The sequence below is a fragment of the Trachemys scripta genome, chromosome 5 (assembly GCF_013100865.1).
Source record: "Trachemys scripta elegans isolate TJP31775 chromosome 5, CAS_Tse_1.0, whole genome shotgun sequence".
Taxonomy (NCBI): Eukaryota; Metazoa; Chordata; order Testudines; family Emydidae; genus Trachemys; species Trachemys scripta.
Window position 1 is genome coordinate 137,063,716 of NC_048302.1, and position 21,264 is coordinate 137,084,979.

The 21,264-nt window shown below is 40.3% G+C and overlaps 1 protein-coding gene across 5 annotated transcripts in view; it reads right to left on the minus strand.

Moving 5' to 3' along the window:
- ZNF638 (zinc finger protein 638) overlaps positions 1–21,264 on the minus strand; it is a 95,147-nt gene that overhangs the window by 25,996 nt on the left and 47,887 nt on the right. For 4 of the 5 annotated variants that reach the window (XM_034771934.1, XM_034771932.1, XM_034771931.1 and 1 more), the window contains exons 5-20: positions 19,294–19,607; positions 17,186–17,535; positions 15,711–15,857; positions 15,110–15,241; positions 14,727–14,785; positions 14,495–14,556; positions 13,865–13,915; positions 13,105–13,176; positions 8,048–8,263; positions 7,887–7,955; positions 7,736–7,804; positions 6,303–6,355; positions 3,887–4,018; positions 3,585–3,713; positions 3,003–3,044; positions 1,676–1,816 (exon numbers count right to left, since the gene is read on the minus strand). In XM_034771934.1, coding sequence (XP_034627825.1) covers positions 1,676–1,816; positions 3,003–3,044; positions 3,585–3,713; positions 3,887–4,018; positions 6,303–6,355; positions 7,736–7,804; positions 7,887–7,955; positions 8,048–8,263; positions 13,105–13,176; positions 13,865–13,915; positions 14,495–14,556; positions 14,727–14,785; positions 15,110–15,241; positions 15,711–15,857; positions 17,186–17,535; positions 19,294–19,607 — 2,038 coding nt within the window. The remainder of the gene's footprint in view (positions 1–1,675; positions 1,817–3,002; positions 3,045–3,584; positions 3,714–3,886; positions 4,019–6,302; positions 6,356–7,735; positions 7,805–7,886; positions 7,956–8,047; positions 8,264–13,104; positions 13,177–13,864; positions 13,916–14,494; positions 14,557–14,726; positions 14,786–15,109; positions 15,242–15,710; positions 15,858–17,185; positions 17,536–19,293; positions 19,608–21,264) is intronic. The other variant, XM_034771933.1, reaches the window with a different exon arrangement.

Here is a 21,264-nt window from a genome sequence, read left to right on the forward strand (position 1 = left end):
CAAATACCCAGAGAACCTGCTTCAACATGGGGGAAAAAACCCTCTGTAAGCATATCCCTAGCTGTTACCTACCACCCCACACCGGAACATAAAAAGGGCATCATTAAACGATTACAACCCATACTCGATGGAGAGCCACACCCTGAAAGAAATCTTTTCCAAACCTCCTCTTTTGGACTTGAAACAACCCCTCAACCTTGCCAAGCTCATCATCAGAAACAAGCTCCCATAGACTAGGACTCACCAAATCAAAGCAAAACCAGACCCTGCAACAACAGATGTAAAACCTACAGACATACCTCCGCTTCTACAATGATCAACCCCCCTCCCCCACCAACTGTCAAGATCCAGGGTCCTACACATAGAATCATAGAAAAGTAGGACTGGAAGGGTCCAACAGGTCATCTAGTCCAGTCTCCTGCACTGCCTATCACAAGATATGGCGTATCTCATTCAGTGCCCTAAGTACCCCAATAACAACTATGTGGGTGAAACCAGACAATTACTATGCTCTCAAATGAACTTGCACAGAAAAATGATAAAGACAAAAGCTCCCTATCAACCTTGGGTGAACACTTTTCACCATATTATCAACTCTATATTGGACCTCTAAGTCCTTGTCCTAAAAGGACACCTGACCACCACCTTCAAAAGATGAGCCTGGGAGCTTAAATTCATAACTTTGCTAAATATTAAAAATCACGGTCTCAGGCCAGGTCTATGCTACACACTTACTTCGATAAAACTACATCACTCAAGGGTGTGAAAAATCCACACACCTGAGTGACGTAGTTATACCAGTGCAAATATTTGTAATAAAAAATAAATATAAAGTGAGCACTCTACACTTTGTATTCTGTGTTGTAATTGAAATCAATATATTTGAAAATGCAGAAAACATCCACAAATATTTAAATAATTAGTACTCTATTATTGTTTAACAGGGCGATTAATCGTGAAATTAATTGTGGTTAATTTTTTTAATTGCACGATTAATCGCTTGACAGCCCTAATTAAAACATCAAACGAGACTTAAGAAAACAAGATAAAATGTTTCATGCTACTGATTAGAGCAGCAGCTGTTTTAGTAATTTAAAAAAAATTATATATTATTTTACATTTTAATTTAAAATACACAAAAAGATAAAACAAAAAATTAAAAATGTCAAAATCAAAACATTTTGTTTAAAAAAGCCAAAATGATTGGCTGTCTAAATGATTTCCTCAAAATTTTAGTTCTGTGGGAAATTCTAAAAAAATCCATCTTTTGTTCTGAAACAGAAGAAAAGTTTCTCCAAAATATTGGAATTTCCCTGTGGAATGGGAAGTTTTGGTTTCTATCAGCTTTACCTCTCATTTCCCATCTTCAAAGGCACATATTTTGGTGGCTGTCTGTCTTGATAACTCAATTCCTTTTTCTTCCAAGCCTTCTGAAACTATTCCTGAACCAGCCAGAGTAGGTAATAACATATACCACTCCTTTTCTCTATGACGCAGAAAGCACTGGTTCATAACAACAATGGGCAAAATCAAGGTCCCAAATTTTAATCTCCAATCTCTGGAATAGCAGCATATGTTGCTAATGAGAGATTATCAGGTCACTTAATATACCTTTTTTTAAAATAGAAAATGAAGGGCCTCACACACCAAGATTAAAATATATATATATATTTACCTTCTTTTTATTCTTCAACACAACATAGTGATCCACTTTCCCAAATCGAAGTCCCACGCAAACTACTTCAAGTTCTGTGTATCCATCATCTGGTAAGTTACCAAGATGCACAAACTGATTATATAAAGTTTCTGTATTTACCTAAAAGAAAAGCACAAAGACTGAACTTCAGAAATATTGTATTGAACTGGTAAATACAGAAAAATTACTGTGACAATCCTGTCATATCTGAAGAGAAAAAATATTCATATATATCCTTTTACTCGGAGTTCAATTTCAATTTAGAATATTCAGTGAACCACAACATGTCTTCTATAAGAGTACTCCAGAAGAACTCTGCCTTCATCCTTTAACTGCTCATATTTTCAGAATTTCAATTTTGGTATACAAGGCCACATCCCAAAACAGTAAGAACTTTTCACTCCTTTAGAAAAAAACCACTTACAGCCTGTCACCTCAACTCTTGGCTGGAAAGGGATTTTATTTCTTGGGCAAATAAACCTATTTGTCTCCTGGTATTTCTTTGTCTTTGAATCATTCAAGAACAAGGACTGAAAGCTGAAAAGTGGGGGCTTAAGAGTCAGCTTCTGAAAGAAGCTTGGAGCTCTCTCTCACCTAGGAACTGACTAAGGAAGGAAGTCAGAGAGACAGAGCCTGAAAATGGAGTTCACTACAGAATGGCTGGTACTCTGGGCTGACCAAAATGGACTATGCTTTAACCTTCATTTCTCTATGCTAACCTAAGGACATACTATACTGCCTTTCAGTTGACTAGTAAACCCTACTGTTTTGAAAGCGCTGTACAAGTGTCACTGTAAATACCTGGTGAGGTCTATTAATCCCTGAATAGTGTACAAGTCTCTATCAAGAGTCCATCTCAGTTGGACTCACTGAGCTACAATGGCTGGCAGTTATAGTTTTATTAAAGTGGAGGGAGGGCAAGTGTGTGGAGGGAGAGAGAGAGAGAGAGAGAGAGAATGAATAGGAGGCTCTCCCAGGACTCCTACTAAACGCTTATTACCTGCACTTATTCAAGGTGTGTATCTAAATAAAGTGTATGCTTACTCAGCTAACTTCTTGCTGGTCTATGAGCTCTCCTATTGACTACAGACTTCTAATTAAATAAAAAGTGTAGTAATAAAAAAAGAAGTGTCTTCTGTTTCTAATGTTAATTTTTAATATTTTTATTTAATGGATGCAACACTTACACAACATTTTATTAATTTTGATAGCACTCAGTGTAGCAGCTACACTCCCAAATTATAAAAATGTAAAAATTAGCAAATGGCTAAATTACTGACCAATTTTTAAAAAGTCTCTAACTTACCTTCGAGTTGGCATCTTTAATAATAGCAGTAAATATAGCTTCCTAGAAAGAAGAGACAGTGCGTTAAGGTAGGTTCTGAACTTTAAAAGATGGTTGATATGGCTACATGTAATTGGAAGGCACAGCATCCCACTACTCCTCCCAATAATATATCGAAACAGAACCTGAAAAGTTAAGATTGGGGCAACCATTCAAAATTCATGAGTTTGGTATTGCCAACCTTTCTCTCAAATTACTTTAATTATGATCTTCACATTCTCTTTGCCAAACAAAAATTCTGTCTACAACTGTATGCACTAAAATACTTCATAATGAAAATAGAAACACTAGGAAAGTAGTACAGTTGAGTTTTAAAATAGGATATACCCAAAGGATTATAGAGAACCTATATTATGTGCCCAGGAAAGAGAGGAGGCAAGGCACACAATCAACATAACAATAACTTCAAACAGCAGGGACCTAATGGATATTAAGTAGAGAGAAATAGTCTAGACTGGCAGGGAGGTACTATAAAAATGGATGTTGAGTAACTGCAGTTATCCTAAATAGAAAAAAAAATTGCTTCATATTTCATTTGCTTACCTCATCTTTTATGTTCTTGTATTCTGGTGCCATACTAATGCAAAGCTGATTTCCATCCACTGACATTGGGAAGCAGGTATAAAATTTAACCATGGAATCTGCAGATTTTTGATTTATTTCCAGATATGCCTTTTAAACAAAAAAGACGTCTAAGTGGCCTCACAAAGCACAATAAAAAGGTAGAACTACTGTGTCCCCTTTAAGTTATTTCAACATCTGAACTTGTTACAAATTTCTTCGAGAGCTTCTTTAGGTGATGGTAATATACCAGACAACTTTTTTCTAATTACCAATTACAATACCTTTTTATGAGAAGACAAAATTAAAACATCTTTCAGTCCTCCAAATGGCTTTGATAGGTTGGAAACTTCCTCAACAGAATATCCTTTATCAGGTAAGTTTGAAATAAGAACAACACACATGTCATCAAGTTCCTGCAAACAAAGGAAGGTACAAATTTTCACTAATCCTTGCTTCTACTCTAAACCAACTGTCAGTCAGCCTTTCTGAATTTAATTCTCATTGTTTATCTTAAAAGTGCATGTATTATTCTCAGATAAAAACGATATTAAACTGGAGTTAAGTCTGACTACATAGCAGATATTTAAGAATAAAATTACGGTGATGCTGTAATTATCTCAAAAGCAAGCATTACAAACCCAGAAAATTCAGAATTAAGATTAAGTAATTTCAAATATGTTAGGGTATGGAAACACACAGAGCATCCAAATCACCTTTATTCTGCGCTGTATTGATGCCATGTAATAACCATGATTAGTGCATAGGAAAGTCTGCAGTCCCAGATTAGATTAAATCAATTTCTGAATACACACTAGATTTTTCCTGAATTTCCTGGGTTTGTAATTCTTGTTTCTGGAATCATTACAGCATTCCCATAATGATTTATGAACTTCATCTTTGTGTTTTTTCTTAATATTACTAGATGATACTTCTAACTATTAAGAAGATATGTAGCACTGACCCCAAGCCTTTATTATTGTTATTATTATTATTATTTAACTTTTAGGGCCAGATGCACAAGGACACACTGGCTGCTTTGCTTTATGTCACTCTGGAAGAGCACAAAGCAGCCAGTGTACTAGCCAGTTCCCCCCCAGCTCCTGACCTCCACACATGCATACACACATCCCAGTTTTCTCTTCTCTCCCTTCCCATAAATGTCCTTGCACACCATCCACAAATAGCCTCCTTTTTTTTCCTCCTTTTCTTTTTTATAGAGCAGAGATGGGTAGTTTTTAAAAAAAAAAATATTTAGGATTGTCAGTCATTTTTTACTATTACTCTTCACAAAACTTCTCCTTCAGAATGAGTCAACGAATAATATTCTTCTACAGAGATTTCCACAAACTACCCTCTTTCAAAATGGCTGCCAACTCCTAAAGTTCTCAATTAATGTGAGCTACAGGATTATAATTAACAGAATGACCTTCAAATTGGCCACTGCCTCCTAGTTCCAAATGAGACCGAAGCCAAGCTGCCTCAGGGAAGATGGTGGGTAGCATAAAACCATCTTTAACCCCTGCAGAAGGAGAGGCTCTCCATTATGAAGAGCAAAAAAGAACCATTAATCCTAAAACAAAATCTTGAGATAAGCCAATGCACAAGATTTTAAGAGCAGGGTTAAGTATAGGGAAATTTGAAGGCTCTATATTCTTCCACTATTAATATAATTTGTTACATAAAAATGGCCTGACACAGGATGCTGAATTTCTCGAAAGAACCATTTAATGAATGTAAACTGAAATTAATTAACTGATTTACTTGTAATTCCTCAGAAAATTCATTCTGCACTCAAAGAGCAAGTACTATAATTTTCAAGAGGATATACTCTATTCTTCATAAAAACCAAAGTGGTTAAATTCCTGCTTTAAGAGTAAAACTCAACTCAGCCTTAACTATGGATATGTGAGTGGCACTGCCATCATTTGTTAAGACTGCCAGTGTGTGCTAAGGGCACTGACCCAGCCTAAGGAGTTTACGCTCTAGCATGGCTGGTCAATGAACCTTAGTCAAAGAACATGGTAAGTCAGAGGGTCTTTATAATGAGGTGACGGCATCATATTACTGACATGAGTTAACATTTGTGGGCATCATGTAAGCAGTGAGTTTTAGAGAGGGGATTGGACTGAAGAGGGTGGCTGCCTAGAGCAATAAGGATGGGGGGTGGGGAGGGAGTTCCTGGCAAGGAGAAGGGCATGAAAGAGGGCACAAAAATGAGAACATGCTCTATAAAAGTTTGCAGGCTTTGGTCTGTAGACCACCAGCAGATACATGGAAGCTTTCCTGTTGGCCTACAGGATTAAACTTTTGAGAACCAAGGTGGAGCAGGGAAAGAGTTGGAGGAAAAATGGCCCATAAGAAAGTCTCTCTCTTTCAAAGTGGACTGCAGAATGAAGAGTTGAAGACTCATTGCTCTGTAACCTATATACATATTGAGATGGACCAAGACCATAACACTGATTGTAAAAATTACTCTCATTTACACATCTGCCTCTCTCACAGGGACCGTCCCCTTCTGGGAAAAGAAGATGTGAAATCTGCAGAAGTTTCTTTGCTTGTCCTGTATATATTATGAATATAAACGGGAAGACCTGAGATCCTGGTAATGTCTACACAGGTATCTTTCACCAACATTGAATTAGTACTTGAAAAATATTTAAAGATTCAAATAATTTTGGTCTGAATGTGAAACCTGACCTTGCTAGCTGGCTCATTTGGTTCTTCGCTCTTTGTAGACTCTGCAGTAGCTTCTGGGGGGAAAAAGGGAGCAGGCGGAGGGATGTTTAAGTTAGTATATCTTTAAACATCATACAAGTATTTATATATTCAGGGAATGCCCATATAATCTGTCAAAATATTCTCATGCAAATGATCACTTGCTTAACTGTGCCATTTTAAGATTTATAGTTTCAATCCTTCTGAAGGCAATTTTCAAAGTGATAGAAAATACTGGGACATGTCTTCATTTACTGGACATGGAGAACATTACACTGGTAGTGCATACATGTAACAACTGGAATTACAAGCCAAATTTATTCAGAAAATAGTTTTTAATAGCAATAGGAATTTGCATTTGAAAAAATGCCATTATCTGAGGAGCTCACAATACGTTGTAGGCCAGTGGTTCTCAAACTTTTGTACTGGTGACCCCTTTCACAAAGTAAGCCTCTGACTGCAACCCCCCTTATAAATTAAAAACACTTTTTAATATATTTAACACCATTATAAATGCTGGAGGCAAAGCGGGGCTTGGGGTGGAGGCTGACAGCTCGCGACCCCCCAAGTAATAACCTCATGACCCCATGAGGGGTCGTGACCCCCAGTTTGAGAACCTCTGTTGTAGGCACTATGGACCTGTCCATATAACAAGCATATTTTTGTAACCAGGTTGTTGACAATCAGCTGATCTGGTTACAAACACATCTGAGTTGTGCCCACATAAGAAATCACTCATGATTCTGTATCCTCCCCTACGAAGCTGCCTGTGTTTATATCCGTGCATTCTGCGAAAAGTACGTGCAGCTATCGCATGGTGTTTCAGAAGACAACACAGTGCCCAGAAAAAATGCAGACAGAGCAGTATCTTAACATACAGGGAAGTGGCCCTGACCACAAAGTTGTGAGGGACCAACCAAATTTGCGATGAAGGCATAGTAAAAAGGGGCTCATCTATATTGCAAAAATACCTGTCTCCCTGCAACTACTTCAGCAACCATGAGCTACCATCAGCAGCTGGCAAGGGCAGAACACTATGAGGTACACAGTAACCGAGTATTAACCATGTTTTGTGTGAATAAACCCTATTTAGAACCAAGAATGTCAGTAACTGGTTAGAACCCAGTTATAAGAATGTAACCAGGGCCTATTTTAATTAATTTTACATAGGTAAACTGAGGCACCAAGATTAAATGAGTTGGTGGGAGAGTTGGGAATAAACATAGGAATGCTCATGCCTTTCCTCTAACCACTTGTAAATAAATAACTTATGCTCCATTGAATGCTACAAATGAAAAGTGCTATACAAGAGGTAAGTATTATACACCCCGAAGATGTATATTTTCTCATTACAGTCTTTCCTTAGCCCCCGCTGCAAAATAAGTTTGCTTGCATGTTTTTCTCCATGAACCTACTTGAAGCATTTTCCTTCTTGGTACTTTCAGCTGTCTTCACTTCCACAGTGTCCTTGGCCTCAAGATTTTCTATATGAAAATATTCTCATTTAGTTTGCAAATACAGACAGGTTTATGACAGAAGTGAATAACTGTTTAGACTGCAATTTACCTTTGTTGGCTATAGATTCCATAGACTGATTTGATTCCACCTCCAGAGCAGAAGTCAGTGTAATTTTCTCTACAAGAACAATTTTAAAGGAGCCATCAGATCAATAGTAGCGTCACATAACTTAATACAACATTTCAGATAGTGTATCATTACAAACTTACCTTGCACAGCTACAGGTTTACTAATTTCTTTGGCCTCATCGTCTCCAGCTTTCTTAGGTTCTGTGGTCTTCCTAGCCTCTACAGCCTTCTTAGATTCTGTGGCCGTCTTAGTCTCTCCAGCCCGCTTCGGTTCTGTGACTCTCTTAGGTTTTGCATCCTTCTTTTTGGATTCTGCAGACTTCTTAGGATCAATACGCTTCTTTTCATTAGGTTTTGCTGTGATGGGAAAGGAAGAACAAAGCATTCATTATTTCAGCATATTTAAATTACCTAGTTTGCAAACAAATATATAATACAACTCCTCTTAAATGGATGTCTTAGGCCTCAGTGATCATCTCCAGCTCAACTTAACGTATTTGTGATTATCTGACCCCTCCTCCCACAAAACAAAACCACCCACACTATTTTCTCATTGCTTCTGGAACAGGACATAGAACTATTTAACTAAACTCTTGCTTTTTTTGTTGGTTTCTTTTTGCTTACTTATGGACACAAGATGGATATTTGTAGGACAGATGTACCGTACATACTCGTTCATAAGCTGAATTTTTCTTAGTAAAAAAGGGAAGCATCAGAGAAGGGGGTTGGCTTATGAACAGGTATAGAGAGTAAGAGGTGGGACACAGCCCCTCCCCCCAACAGAGGGGGCAAGGAGAGGCAGCACAGCAAGCAGAGCCAGAAGGGAAGAGGCGGGGCCAGAGTCTCTCCGCTTCTGGCCACACTGCTCTCCCCCCAGCCTCCGAAGCAGCTGCAGTTCTGGGGCTGGCAGGCTGCGGCCGCGCCGCCAGCCCAGCCCACCGGAGCAGGCTGCGGCCAGGCCAGAGACATCCTCTCCTGGCCTGCCCCAGCTAAGGTAGGAAGGGATGGGATAGGGAGAATGTGGGGGTCCCAGGCTAGGGGTGGGGTCATGTGGGGGGTGGTCACAGGGTTACTCCCCTGACCCCTAGCTTCCCTTTCCCCTCCCCCCCAAAAAAATTTCCCCACCAGTTGCTGTCCTGTCAGGGTAAGCTGCTGGTGGGCGGGACACTTTGTTTACTTAGGTTTACCTCCGTGCCTGCAGACACTTAAGGTAAACAAACCGTCTCGGTCCACCAGCGGCTTATCCTGATGGCCCGGGAGCCAAAGTTCGCCAACCCCTGAATTATAGGGTCGACTTATGAATGGGTCATAAAAAAATTTCCATTTTTACTTATCCGTCTTGGGGGGGCGGGGTCGGCTTATAAATGAACCAGCTTATGATCGAGTATATATGGTGATTTTTTCTGATCCCTAAAAGCTGTTGTCTATAAGTAACAGGTAAGATGTAGAGAACACAGATGTACCGGGAGGGGTGGGGGCGGGGAGGTGAGGTGGTCTCCTGACCTGACTCAGACACTGGTCAAAGTGAGCACTCCTTCATTAACAGTCTGAGCTTAATTTCCCTGTTCTTCCATGCCCTAGACTTGGCAGCTAGGCAGAAATTGCACGTCTGGGAGACATGAGATTCCGCCAAGCAACAGACACATTTAGTGTGGCCATCCCTCACAGGTATAGCCTCTGGGCAAGAGAGACAGCATCTGAAGCCTGGACAGCCAGGCATTCCCTACCAGGAAGACAAGGCTCCACAAGGAGGAAAAAAATTATCCTCTTACTAGCTAACTAGAACCATTACTAACAACTAATTGCAATAACTAATCTTCAGCAACCATAAATGAATGCAAAATAGCCGAGGCATGCTCGAGGCGGACAAACTAGAACTCGATCTCAGGCCAAGGCTATGGGGAAGGAACTGCGGGCAGTTCATCTGCACATCCCTATATAGCCTTGACGTGCATCATGAGGAGGCACAGGGCAGATGTGTGGGCCGGATAGGCTCTGCTAGTGGAAAAAGCTCCGATCAAGGTCTTGAGAAGTGTATGCATACCTGAATTGGCATGGCCATAGGGACACCACTCAAAGAATTGGTCTCTCTCTGTTTTTACAATACCAAGCACACAGAAGATTTTCAGTAATTACTAACCACTATTTTCTGATGATGGGAGACTTTAATCACCCTGATATCTGCTGGGAGAGCAATACAGCCGTGCACAGACAATCCAGGAAGTTTTTGGAAAGTGTAGGGGACAATTTCCTGGTGCAAGTGCTGGAGGAACCAACTAGGGGCAGAGCTTTTCTTGACCTGCTGCTCACAAACAGGGAAGAATTAGTAGGGGAAGGAAAAGTGGATGGGAACCTGGGAGGCAGTGACCATGAGATGGTCGAGTTCAGGATCCTGACACAAGGAAGAAAGGAGAGCAGCAGAATACGGACCCTGGACTTCAGAAAAGCAGGCTTTGACTCCCTCCGGGAACAGATGGGCAGGATCCCCTGGGAGAATAACATGAAGGGCAAAGGGGTCCAAGAGAGCTGGCTGTATTTTAAAGAATCCTTATTGAGGTTGCAGGAACAAACCATCCCGATGTGTAGAAAGAATAGTAAATATGGCAGGCGACCAGCTTGGCTAAACAGTTAAATCCTTGCTGATCTTAAACACAAAAAAGAAGCTTACAAGAAGTGGAAGATTGGACAAATGACCAGGGAGGAGTATAAAAATATTGCTCAGGCATGCAGGAGTGAAATCAGGAAGGCCAAATCCCACTTGGAGTTGCAGCTAGCAAGAGATGTTAAGAGTAACAAGAAGGGTTTCTTCAGGTATGTTAGCAACAAGAAGGAAGTCAAGGAAAGTGTGGGCCCCTTACTGAATGAGGGAGGCAACCTAGTGACCGAGGATGTGGAAAAAGCTAATGTACTCAATGATTTTTTTGCCTTTGTCTTCACGAACAGAGTCAGCTCCCAGACTGCTGCACTGGGCAGCACAATATGGGGAGAAGGTGACCAGCCCTCTGTGGAGAAAGAAATGTTTCGGGACTATTTAGAAAAACTGGATGTGCACAAGTCCATGGGGCCGGATGTGCTGCATCCGAGGGTGCTAAAGGAGTTGGCGGATGAGATTGCAGAGCTATTAGCCATTATTTTTGAAAACTCATGGCGATCGGGGGAGGTCCCAGATGACTGGAAAAAGGCTAATGTAGTGCCCATCTTTAAAAAAGGGAAGAAGGAGGATCCGGGGAACTACAGGCCAGTCAGCTTCACCTCAGTCCCTAGAAAAATCATGGAGCAGGTCCTCAAGGAATCAATTCTGAAACACTTAGAGGAAAGGAAAGTGATCAGGAACAGTCAGCATGGATTCACCAAGGGGAAGTCGTGCCTGACTAACCTAATTGCCTTCTATGATGAGATAACTGGCTCTGTGGATGAGGGGAAAGCAGTGGATGTGTTATTCCTTGACTTTAGCAAAGCTTTTGATACGGTCTCCCACAGTATTCTTGCCGCCAAGTTAAAGAAGTATGGGCTGGATGAATGGACAGTAAGGTGGATAGAAAGCTGGCCAGATCGTCGGGCTCAACAGGTAGTCATCAATGGCTCCATGTCTAGTTGGCAGCCGGTTTCAAGCGGAGTGCCCCAAGGGTCGGTCCTGGGGCCGGTTTTGTTTAATATCTTTATTAATGATCTGGAGGATGGTGTGGACTGCACTCTCAGCAAGTTTGCAGATGACACTAAACTAGGAGGCGTGGTAGATACACTAGAGGGTAGGGATCGGATACAGAGGGACCTACACAAATTAGAGGACTGGGCCAAAAAAAACTTGATGAGGTTCAACAAGGACAAGTGCAGAGTCCTGCACTTAGGATGGAAGAATCCCATGCACTGCTATAGACTAGAGACCGAACGGCTAGGTAGCAGTTCTGCAGAAAAGGACCTAGGGGTCACAGTGGACGAGAAGCTGGATATGAGTCAACAATGTGCTCTTGTTGCCAAGAAGGCTAACTGCATTTTGGGCTGTATAAGTAGGGGCATTGCCAGCAGATCGAGGAACGTGATCGTTCCCCTTTATTCGACATTGGTGAGGCCTCATCTGGAGTACTGTGTCCAGTTTTGGGCCCCACACTACAAGGAGGATGTGGAAAAATTGGAAAGAGTCCAGCGGAGGGCAACAAAAATGATTAGGGGGCTGGAGCACATGACTTATGAGGAGAGGCTGAGGGAGCTGGGATTGTTTAGTCTCCAGAAGAGAAGAATGAGGGGGGGATTTGATAGCAGCCTTCAACTACCTGAAGGGGGGTTCCAAAGAGGATGGAGCTCGGCTGTTCTCAGAGGTGGCAGATGACAGAACAAGGAGCAATGCTCTCAAGTTGCAGTGGGGGAGGTCCAGGTTGGATATTAGGAAACACTATTTCACTAGGAGGGTGGTGAAGCACTGGAATGCATTACCTAGGGAGGTAGTGGAGTCTCCTTCCTTGGAGGTTTTTAAGGCCCGGCTTGACAAAGTCCTGGCTGGGATGATTTAGTTGGGAATTGGTCCTGCTTTGAGCAGGGGGTTGGACTAGATGACCTCTTGAGGTCCCTTCCAACCCTGATATTCTATGATTCTATAAAGGCAATTTGATAAGCATGCTCTTCCATTAATTATAGGCACTTTATACAGAAATATGCCAATTCCTGTCAGTGAGGGATGCTACTCTTGCCTCAGTTCAGTATCAGAAGCTAGAATTTTAGGTGTCTATTCTTCTCAAATAAGCACAGTTGGTGATGAGAAGATGAGACTCCTTAGAACAGTGTTTCCCAAACTGGGGGAGGGGTGGGGTGGGGCGGCAGCAGAATGCCCTAGACCAATCTGAGGAAATGGGGGTCAAAAAGAGCTCTGGGAATCGCTCAATGAGCTTTCATGGGTAAAAAAAAACACTTCTTCAGATGCATCTGAAGTGGTTTCAGGTTGCATCTGAATAAGTGTTTTTTTACCCACGAAAGCTTATGCCCAAATAAATCTGTTCATCTTTAAGTTGCCACCCGACTCCTCTTTGTTTTTGTGGATACAGACTAACACGGCTACCCCCCTGATACTTGACATCTATTACAATGGCGACTCCAGGGCGAAAAAAGCTAGGACTCTGCCTTAGAACCTGCAGCACTTCTGTTTTAGAAGGAAAACAATTTCTGCATGTTTTCATTGAAAGAGTGAAAATTCTCATTTGCCTTACCTGAAGTGGCTGAAGTTTTCTTCGTTTTACTATCTGTTTGCACCGCCGGTTTCTTTGTTACTTCATGTTTACCTAAGTAAAAGAATTGTAACTTAAGAACTCAATATAAGCAGGGGTGCTGGAACTGGGCCTGGTTTGAAGTAGTAACAACCACCAAATACATAGTTTCTGCTTTCAGCACCAGCACTATAAAAACTGTTCCAGCACCCTTGAATATAAGTGGATATTATTACACCAATTTCAATCCTAAAGGAATCCCAAACACACTACAAAATGGTATACAATTCATAGGAATCACTTCATCCATGGCTGAAATGCAACCAGTTCTGGAGTAAAAAGAGGCAGCTATTTAACAGTGCACAGCAACACAACAACAGAAACAAGAAGTGGGCAAGAATAACAACAGTAACTGCAGAGGGAGTTAGACAAGTAAAATACAAATTAGGCTAGGACATTGAGGTTTTGTTCTTACAAAAAGTGTATTTTTTAATGACCACAAGTAATCTGAACCTCAATTTTACACCTTATCTGAAGAAACAGCCACTAAGGCACTGGATTCAATAATGACACAAGGAGAGTTTCACCAACTGAATCAACAGCAACATGTATATTTAAACACCTGACTGGTTTCCCATCCAAATACTGACTTGTCCTAATCCTGTTTACAGTTGCTTGTGAAAGCTAATGGAATAACAGTATATGGCGGCATGGCTGTTTAGTTACTTTCAAATGTATATTAAAAAAAAAATCTAAAACCTACCAGCAAGTTTAACTGCTTTTGTTGTGGTTTGTCCGGCTTTTGTTAATTTTGCTGAAGTAACAAGAAAAATGTGTCATTACAAATCCTAAATCAGAAGACTGTTTTGCTTTAAAAACATAAAGCCTGGTGGCAAAAAAATTATAAAGCCCTATTTTAGCAATGGTCTTCAATCTTTCAGTAGGGTGTTAGACCACTGATCGATCAAATGGAGCCTGCATTGGGATCTAGAAGGGAGCATAAGGCACTTGCTGCAGTGCCTCCTGACAGCTGAATAACTGAGCAGCACTGGTATGGATCTTGGAGGCAGCTATGCTTATGGGGCTGATCCATAGCCTATTAAAGTTAATAGAAAAAAAACCCATTGATTTTATAGGACCATAAATACCATACTCACCTTTTACAGATAAAAGCATACAACTTGTGATCAACCTATTGGAGCACAGGAGTTAGGGATTTATTTTCTTAAGGAGTGTTTGGTTGCATTAAGAGAGGAAATTTCAAGGAGAAACCAATTGTTTTCTAGCCCCCTTCCTGGGCCTGCTTTCAGTCACAACCAGAGTAAGTAAAAGTAAACCCATACTAGCCAAGGAGGAAAGGGAGATATTATCAGAGAGAGTGACTAGAACTCACCTGCAGAAGCAGCTGTAGTAACAGATTTAGTCTTCTTAGTGGTAGTACTGTTTCCATCTTTTCTATCATGCGAAAGAAACAGGATCAGAGATGACAGGTGGATTTCATAAGTTTTTAAAAAACAATTTCACAAATGTGAAAACATTAGAAAGAAAATGGATTTCCACCCATTACTATTTTCAAGAATTACTAGCAAAGGTGGTACTTACCATGCATGCATGTCAACACTTACTTTGTACTCAATGCAGCTTTCTTTACATTCGGTGGAGCCTTCTTTAGACTTACTTTGACCTGTAATTTATAGAAAGAATATGAAGTAAAACTTTACTGTGTTCTCTACATCTTGTTTCTATAGACTACATCTTCTATGGCTCCCAAAAAAAATAATTACATTTATCCAAATATATACATCTTCTGTCCATAAGCAAGCAAAGAAATGCAAAAGCTGGAATCAGATACATTTATATTTGTTTTAGACTACTGTTCCTCCATAGGTGGAGATCCATACCAATCTTAATTCCCCAAAGAAACCTGTAGCTTTAATCATTCATTTTCTAAAGCTAACTTAAGAAGCCAACAACAAAACATTACCCTATTCTCCAATATCCTGCTTACCTGGCCAGGAGGTGCTTTTGGTTTTTCTGCTACGCTTATTTTCACACGCTTCCCATTTACCAGCACTGGCACTGTCTCGCCATACTTCACTGCTGCTATCACTGCCTCTTTGTAGTTCATTTCTAGGAAGGCCTAAAATAAATTGCAAGTTTGTTTTGAATTATATGCCATACAGTTGAACACTAAAACCAAATTATATTTTGTTTCAGGAGATCTGTTCACACCATGTGACCGTGAAGGAATATATACGCACACGTCGGAAATTTATTGAAAAAAACTGGAATACAGTTTTACAGGAAGAAACTTTTAAAACATATCAAATATCTAGATGATTCAACAATTCTCAGCTCAGAAAACAACTAAGGCTTATTTTGACATTGACAGAGCTAATGTGCCTGTTCTTGCAAGACGACCTATGGCATCTTTAATGACTGAAACTAGCTAGGTGGCCTTAGATTATAAGCACTTTGGCACTGAGAATTGACAGGTTTCAATTGTTTGGCTTTCCTCCCCACAAAGTTCATAGCCATGTGCATTTAAGACACTATAAGTATGGCATATAGATGCCACATATCAATGGGCACCTTAGAATATAGCTTACCTCATTTCTAGAGCGAAGCACCAGGAGGTCACTAACTTTACCAAATGGCTGAACAATTTTTTTAATATCTTGATCTGAAAAGCCATCATCCGGCAAATCCGATATATGGAGAACTGTGCCACAACTCAAAAGCTTCTCTCTCAACAGCTGTAAATAACAACCAACAATTTTCTAAGCCACACACATTAAAAGAAAAAAAGCTTTGAATGAAAATCATTGCAAGTTTAAAAACATACTGGTAAGTTAAACAAAACTGCCAAAAGTTAATACTAGGATAGACTGTAAACCTGCCCTCCCCTTATTTCATAAGTATGTCTAAAAGTTTTTAACTTATTTGTAAAACATGATGTGGGACCACAGTATAATGTAACTGTAATATTATTATCTACTTTGAATATTAGGGCTATTAGTTTTTAAAAAGTGTTATAAAGTTTTAAAATCCTTTTAAGTTGTTTAGTCTTATGATGCATAAGGTGCTTCACAGGTTCACAAATATTACCAATGTCATTTAGTTTCATTTGGATATCGTCTATTTAATTTACATTTATCCTATTTAGAAAGATATAATGTTCTCTTTGCTGTACACTTTGATGATGGAAAATTACCTGCTTCTAGCAGCATGATTGGTTGCATCCATCAAAACTAAACAGTGGTAAATAAGAAGAATAAAAAAATATTCTGCAGACACCACCCACTTGTTTATGGATGGTTTAAGGTGCCTATCAACAAATTTATGAGAACAGAGGTCATGTCGTTAAATTATTCAACTGGGACCCAGGAGATCTGGGCTCAATTCCTATCTTTACCAGATTTCAGAGTAGCAGCCGTGTTAGTCTGTATCCGCAAAAAGAAGAACAGGAGTACTTTACCAGAGGATTCCCATGTGTAAGGGCAAATAAACTAATCTCTCAGTGCCTCAGCTCCTTATCTGTAAAACTGAGATAGTACTACTTTGTCTTGTCTATTTAGGTTGTAAGTTGCTCTGGACAAGGTCTCGCTCTTAGAATGTGTATATACAAGTGCTTAGCACAATGGGGTCCCTCAGTTGGGGCCTCTAAAAACTAATGTAATACACATTATTAATAAATACATAAATGAATAAGGACTACGGAATAGACAGTATTAAAACAAGTACCACAGAAATGCACATTAATTGGTCAATACTGCATTGCTCTTATTTCTAAGACCAGAAAAGTGAATTCATGCTTAGAATGCTGTCAAAGTCAGAGGTCAGAATGACCTATACGCATCTCCTGAATAATTTTCAGCTTTGAACATATAGTGTTGAAGTACTGCTTATCAGACTTACTAGCAAGTAGTAAACTGCTACATTTAGACTACAATTTCTACTATACAAAGCCAGCTAACCAGCTGTTTAAAGGGAATAGTTACACCTTTTTCCAAATGATCTCCCTCAAGATGAGATGTATTAACCAAATTCTCAAAACCACAATGGAAAATACAAAAACACTGACTCTGTTATAAGGAGCGGGCCGAGGAACATTGGTTTCCTTTGCAGCTTTCCCATCAAAATTCATCTCTTTCTTTTCTTGCACACCAGCAATTTCAGATTTCATTTTAGAAGCAGCCGAGCCAGGCACAGATGATAAATCTTTCTTCAAAGTCTTGTGATGACCTGTAGCACTTAGTGGCTTTTTCATAGATCCATGCATCTTCCCTACCCCTGAAATCCCTTGTGCGGGTGATGCTTTTCCTATCCCGGAGGACCCTTGTCCAGCTGCTTGAAGTGATTTCTGTTTATTGAACTCTGCAACGAAACTGGCTCCCAAACTTTTTACTACAGCCTCCAAGGCTGCCTTTTTGTCTGAGGAAAAGAAAAACAGTTTTTCTATAATACATTGTTTATCAGTTTCCCAAGCAGGATTGGTGCTGTAAGAAACTGCAGATTTAGCTAAACAAATCTGATAATTTGCAAAAGTGCAAAGGAAAATTATGAAAAAAGGTGAAAAGACAGAAAGGAACCTAGTATTTTTAACCAAGTTTGTTTTCCTTTTATCATTGTATATAATTAAAACTGTAGCAAAAACAAAACTTTACTTTTTACCATTAACATTGCCTGTTTTCTTTCAGCAATACATTCATAGCCCGGACAAAGGAAGCAGACAACAGTCAGTTTCCATTCCTAAATGTGTGCAGTAGTACAAAGCTGCAATGTTTGGATTACAAACACCGCAGAGGAATTTTTCAATACCCAAACACTGTTTTAATTGGAACTTAAAAAAAATTAAAACAACAACATTTTTGTGTAAACAAGGCTGATTGAGGCCCAAAACATCACCCCAACCACACAGTATATCCCCTTGGCAAGCATAACTCCATTTTCATAACTAAGTCACACGCACAGATGCCCAAAAGAATATGAACTTTTAAGAGCTGCACACACTTTCAAACTGGGTGAAACTGAGTGAGGGGTAGAGAAGAGGAAGAGAATCAAAAGTGTCCATGGGGACTTTATATTTCTAAAATCTTCCCAGCTAGCATCCTAGAATTTTTTTTTAATCCCATCGTGCTCATCATTCCTCAAGCCACCTTTAAAGAGACACTTTCAAGTGTGAAAGAATTAGTAGAGATTTTAATATAGCTTTCTCTGCTCCTCCTCCCCCTGCACTACACTACCTCCAGCCCTCTCCTCTATTTATTGCCCTTGCCATGCATCCTCCTGTTCCCCTTTCCTCTCTTCTATACTGCAGTTGCCAGAGCAGCTTTGCAATTATTACGCTGGGGGAGGGAGGGTTCTTAAACTGCTCTCTGCTCCAATCTCGCCTCATTGATCCAAGAGCTAAGCAGGGGTACAATTAACATTCTCTCAGCAAGCAATGTAATCCCTTCTCCCAACTACTGACACAGCTAGAAGGCAGGCCTCAGATCTTGCAGATGAAATGAGGAGTGAGGAACCTGATACCTTTCATAGAATCTGCAATGGTTGATAATGTCACCAAAAGCTACAATGATACAGGGATGACATTCCACACTGTTTTAGGTGTTGCTGAGATTTGAGGGGGGGGGGGAAAAAACCCACACACCACAAACTTTTGCAGGAGAAAAAGAAAGCTGAAGTATGGAATTGTTAAAACATGGTTCAGTTCTCATGGCTCAGGAGACACCATCAGCTTACAAAACTTAATTGTCTGAAAATTTACCACTTCTATTATTAACACCTATCAAGAAAAAGGGAAAAAAAAAAAAAACACCTTTCTCCAGCATTGTTCCAGGCACTTGACAGCAGTTAGTGAATGGTGAGTTTCACTATTTCCATTATATAATCAAATTGGCAGGTGGGCTCGAGGACAGGTAAAGTTGTGGGGAGGGATAGCTCAGTGGTTTGAGCATTGGCCTGCTAAATCCAGGGTTGTGAGCTCAATCCTTGAGGGGGCCACTTAGGGATCTGGGGCAAAATCAGTACTTGGTACTGCTAGTGAAGGCAGGGGGCTGGACTCGATGACCTTTCAAGGTCCCTTCCAGTTCTAGGAGATATCCTATCCTATCTCCAAAGTTTCTGAAAACTACCAAAGTTTCAGTCTGATAGCTTGCCCTTTAATTTCTGTAATATCCATCTCCTTACCTGGAGATCTAGTTGTCCTCCTTGATGCCCATTCATTGCTAGCAGATCTTTGGGGTCGTGGACTACACCTCAGAGGATTTCTAGATCGTTGTGGTGACCTAGACCTGTGTCTAGGGCTAGGACGACGCATCTGCCGTGGACTTCGACTTCTTGGTCTTGCTAGCCTGAAACGGCCAGGGCTCCTGGATCGGGATCGAGATCGGGACCGGCGAAGAATGTGGCCAGAGCCTGATCCTCTTGAATGCCTAGGACCAGGACTAGCAGAGTTGGAACGTCTCTTTGGGGTCTGATTTTCTTTTCTCTCGCCTTCATTTCTGTGAAACAAAGGTAGATGACCAGATTACCCAAAGTAGTTCCTTATCTAATTTGAAAAGGATCAATTCAATTTAAACAGTCTGTTGAAATAACTTGTGAAAATAAAACTAAAACTGGAGATAAAAGTAAGTGTGCTTCAAACTCCAGTAACACAAGTTCCTAATGGAATTTAAGTACCGGGAATTGAGTTGAAGAGAGGTGACTAGGATAGAGGTGACAACATTTGAAGGGAGAAGGAGAGGAAACTAAAAAGATAACCCCAAGGTTTTGAGCATAAGAGACAGGGAGGATGGTGGTGCTGTCAACAACAGAAATAGGAGGAGAAGAGGGTTCATCAGAAAAAAGAATTAATTATGTTTTGACTAAGTTGAAATTGAGTTTCGTGATGGGCAATATAGGACAATAACCCTGCAAAACAGTCAGATACATGGGAATAAACAAAGACAACATGCCAGGATTGAAGTAAATATTAGACAGCTGCAAATAGATGTTACCTAAATTTGGGTGAACTGATGCAGATGGCAAAGTACAAAGTATATAGGGATGACATTACAGAAAAACAGAGCCCTGAGGGCCAGGGGGAGAAGAGGGATCACCTTAGGAGACAATGAAAGCAGTCAGAGGTAGGAGAACTTTGATAGGCCAGGCCACAAAAGCCAAGGAAGAACAGGATGTCCAGGAGAGACTGAGTGACTAAAAACTGCAAGGTGACTGAAGATTCATAGAGGTTCTAAGACCAGAAGGGACCATAAAAATCTAGTCTGACTTCCTGCATAACACAAGCAATAGAATTTTATCAGTAACTCCTATATCAAGCCTATCAGAAACAGATGAGAAAGCAGCAAATGCAAAATGTGAGGACAGGAATAGTGGAAAGACAGTGCAGTGGGAGAGAAAGGTAAAAGAGCTGTCTGCAGTATGAGGCTGTATACTAAATTTCATCTTAGTGGAATCTGAAATTAGAGAAAGGCAACCTGTAAAATCTTATTACTCATATCTCCATTAAAAAACGTTTTTATATTACATAGACTAATCACAGTAGTTAAGTAGAATCATAACACCGCCCTGTGGATGGAAGATCCAGTAACTACTGCTGAACTGGGAACAATGCACAAGTAATACATCAGGGCCCTTGGAAAACAGCCAGCAGCTCTGGGTCTGACTGACGCCTCTCAACAAAAATAAAACCTTGCACACCTTTAAGCCTATTAGCTCCCTCACCCCAAAGATTGCTATCTAATGTTTGACACGTTCCTAGAGGTAGGAACCTTTTCTTTCGCTTCGTTCTGTACTGCACTAAGCATGTCAGCACTCCAAAACAATCATTAGCAACAACAAAAACATGCACTTGAAGTTTTAACATAAAATTCTCCTTTCATTCAATGTTTCAAAACTTAGTCAGCCATATGTATTCTCAGACAAAATCATTAATACATTTAAAAAGGTGCCTGTGCACTAGATCTGTTCCCAGTAATGTGTGTGTTCATATTTTCAGCCTTTTAACAAGGAGCTTCCCAAGAGAGATAGAATCATAGAAATATAGGGCTGGAAGGGACTTCAAGAGGTCCTCAAGTCCAGCTCTCTGGGCTGATACTGCACCTAGTAAACCTAGACCATCCCTGATAGGGGGTTTATCCAATCTGTTCTTAAAAACCT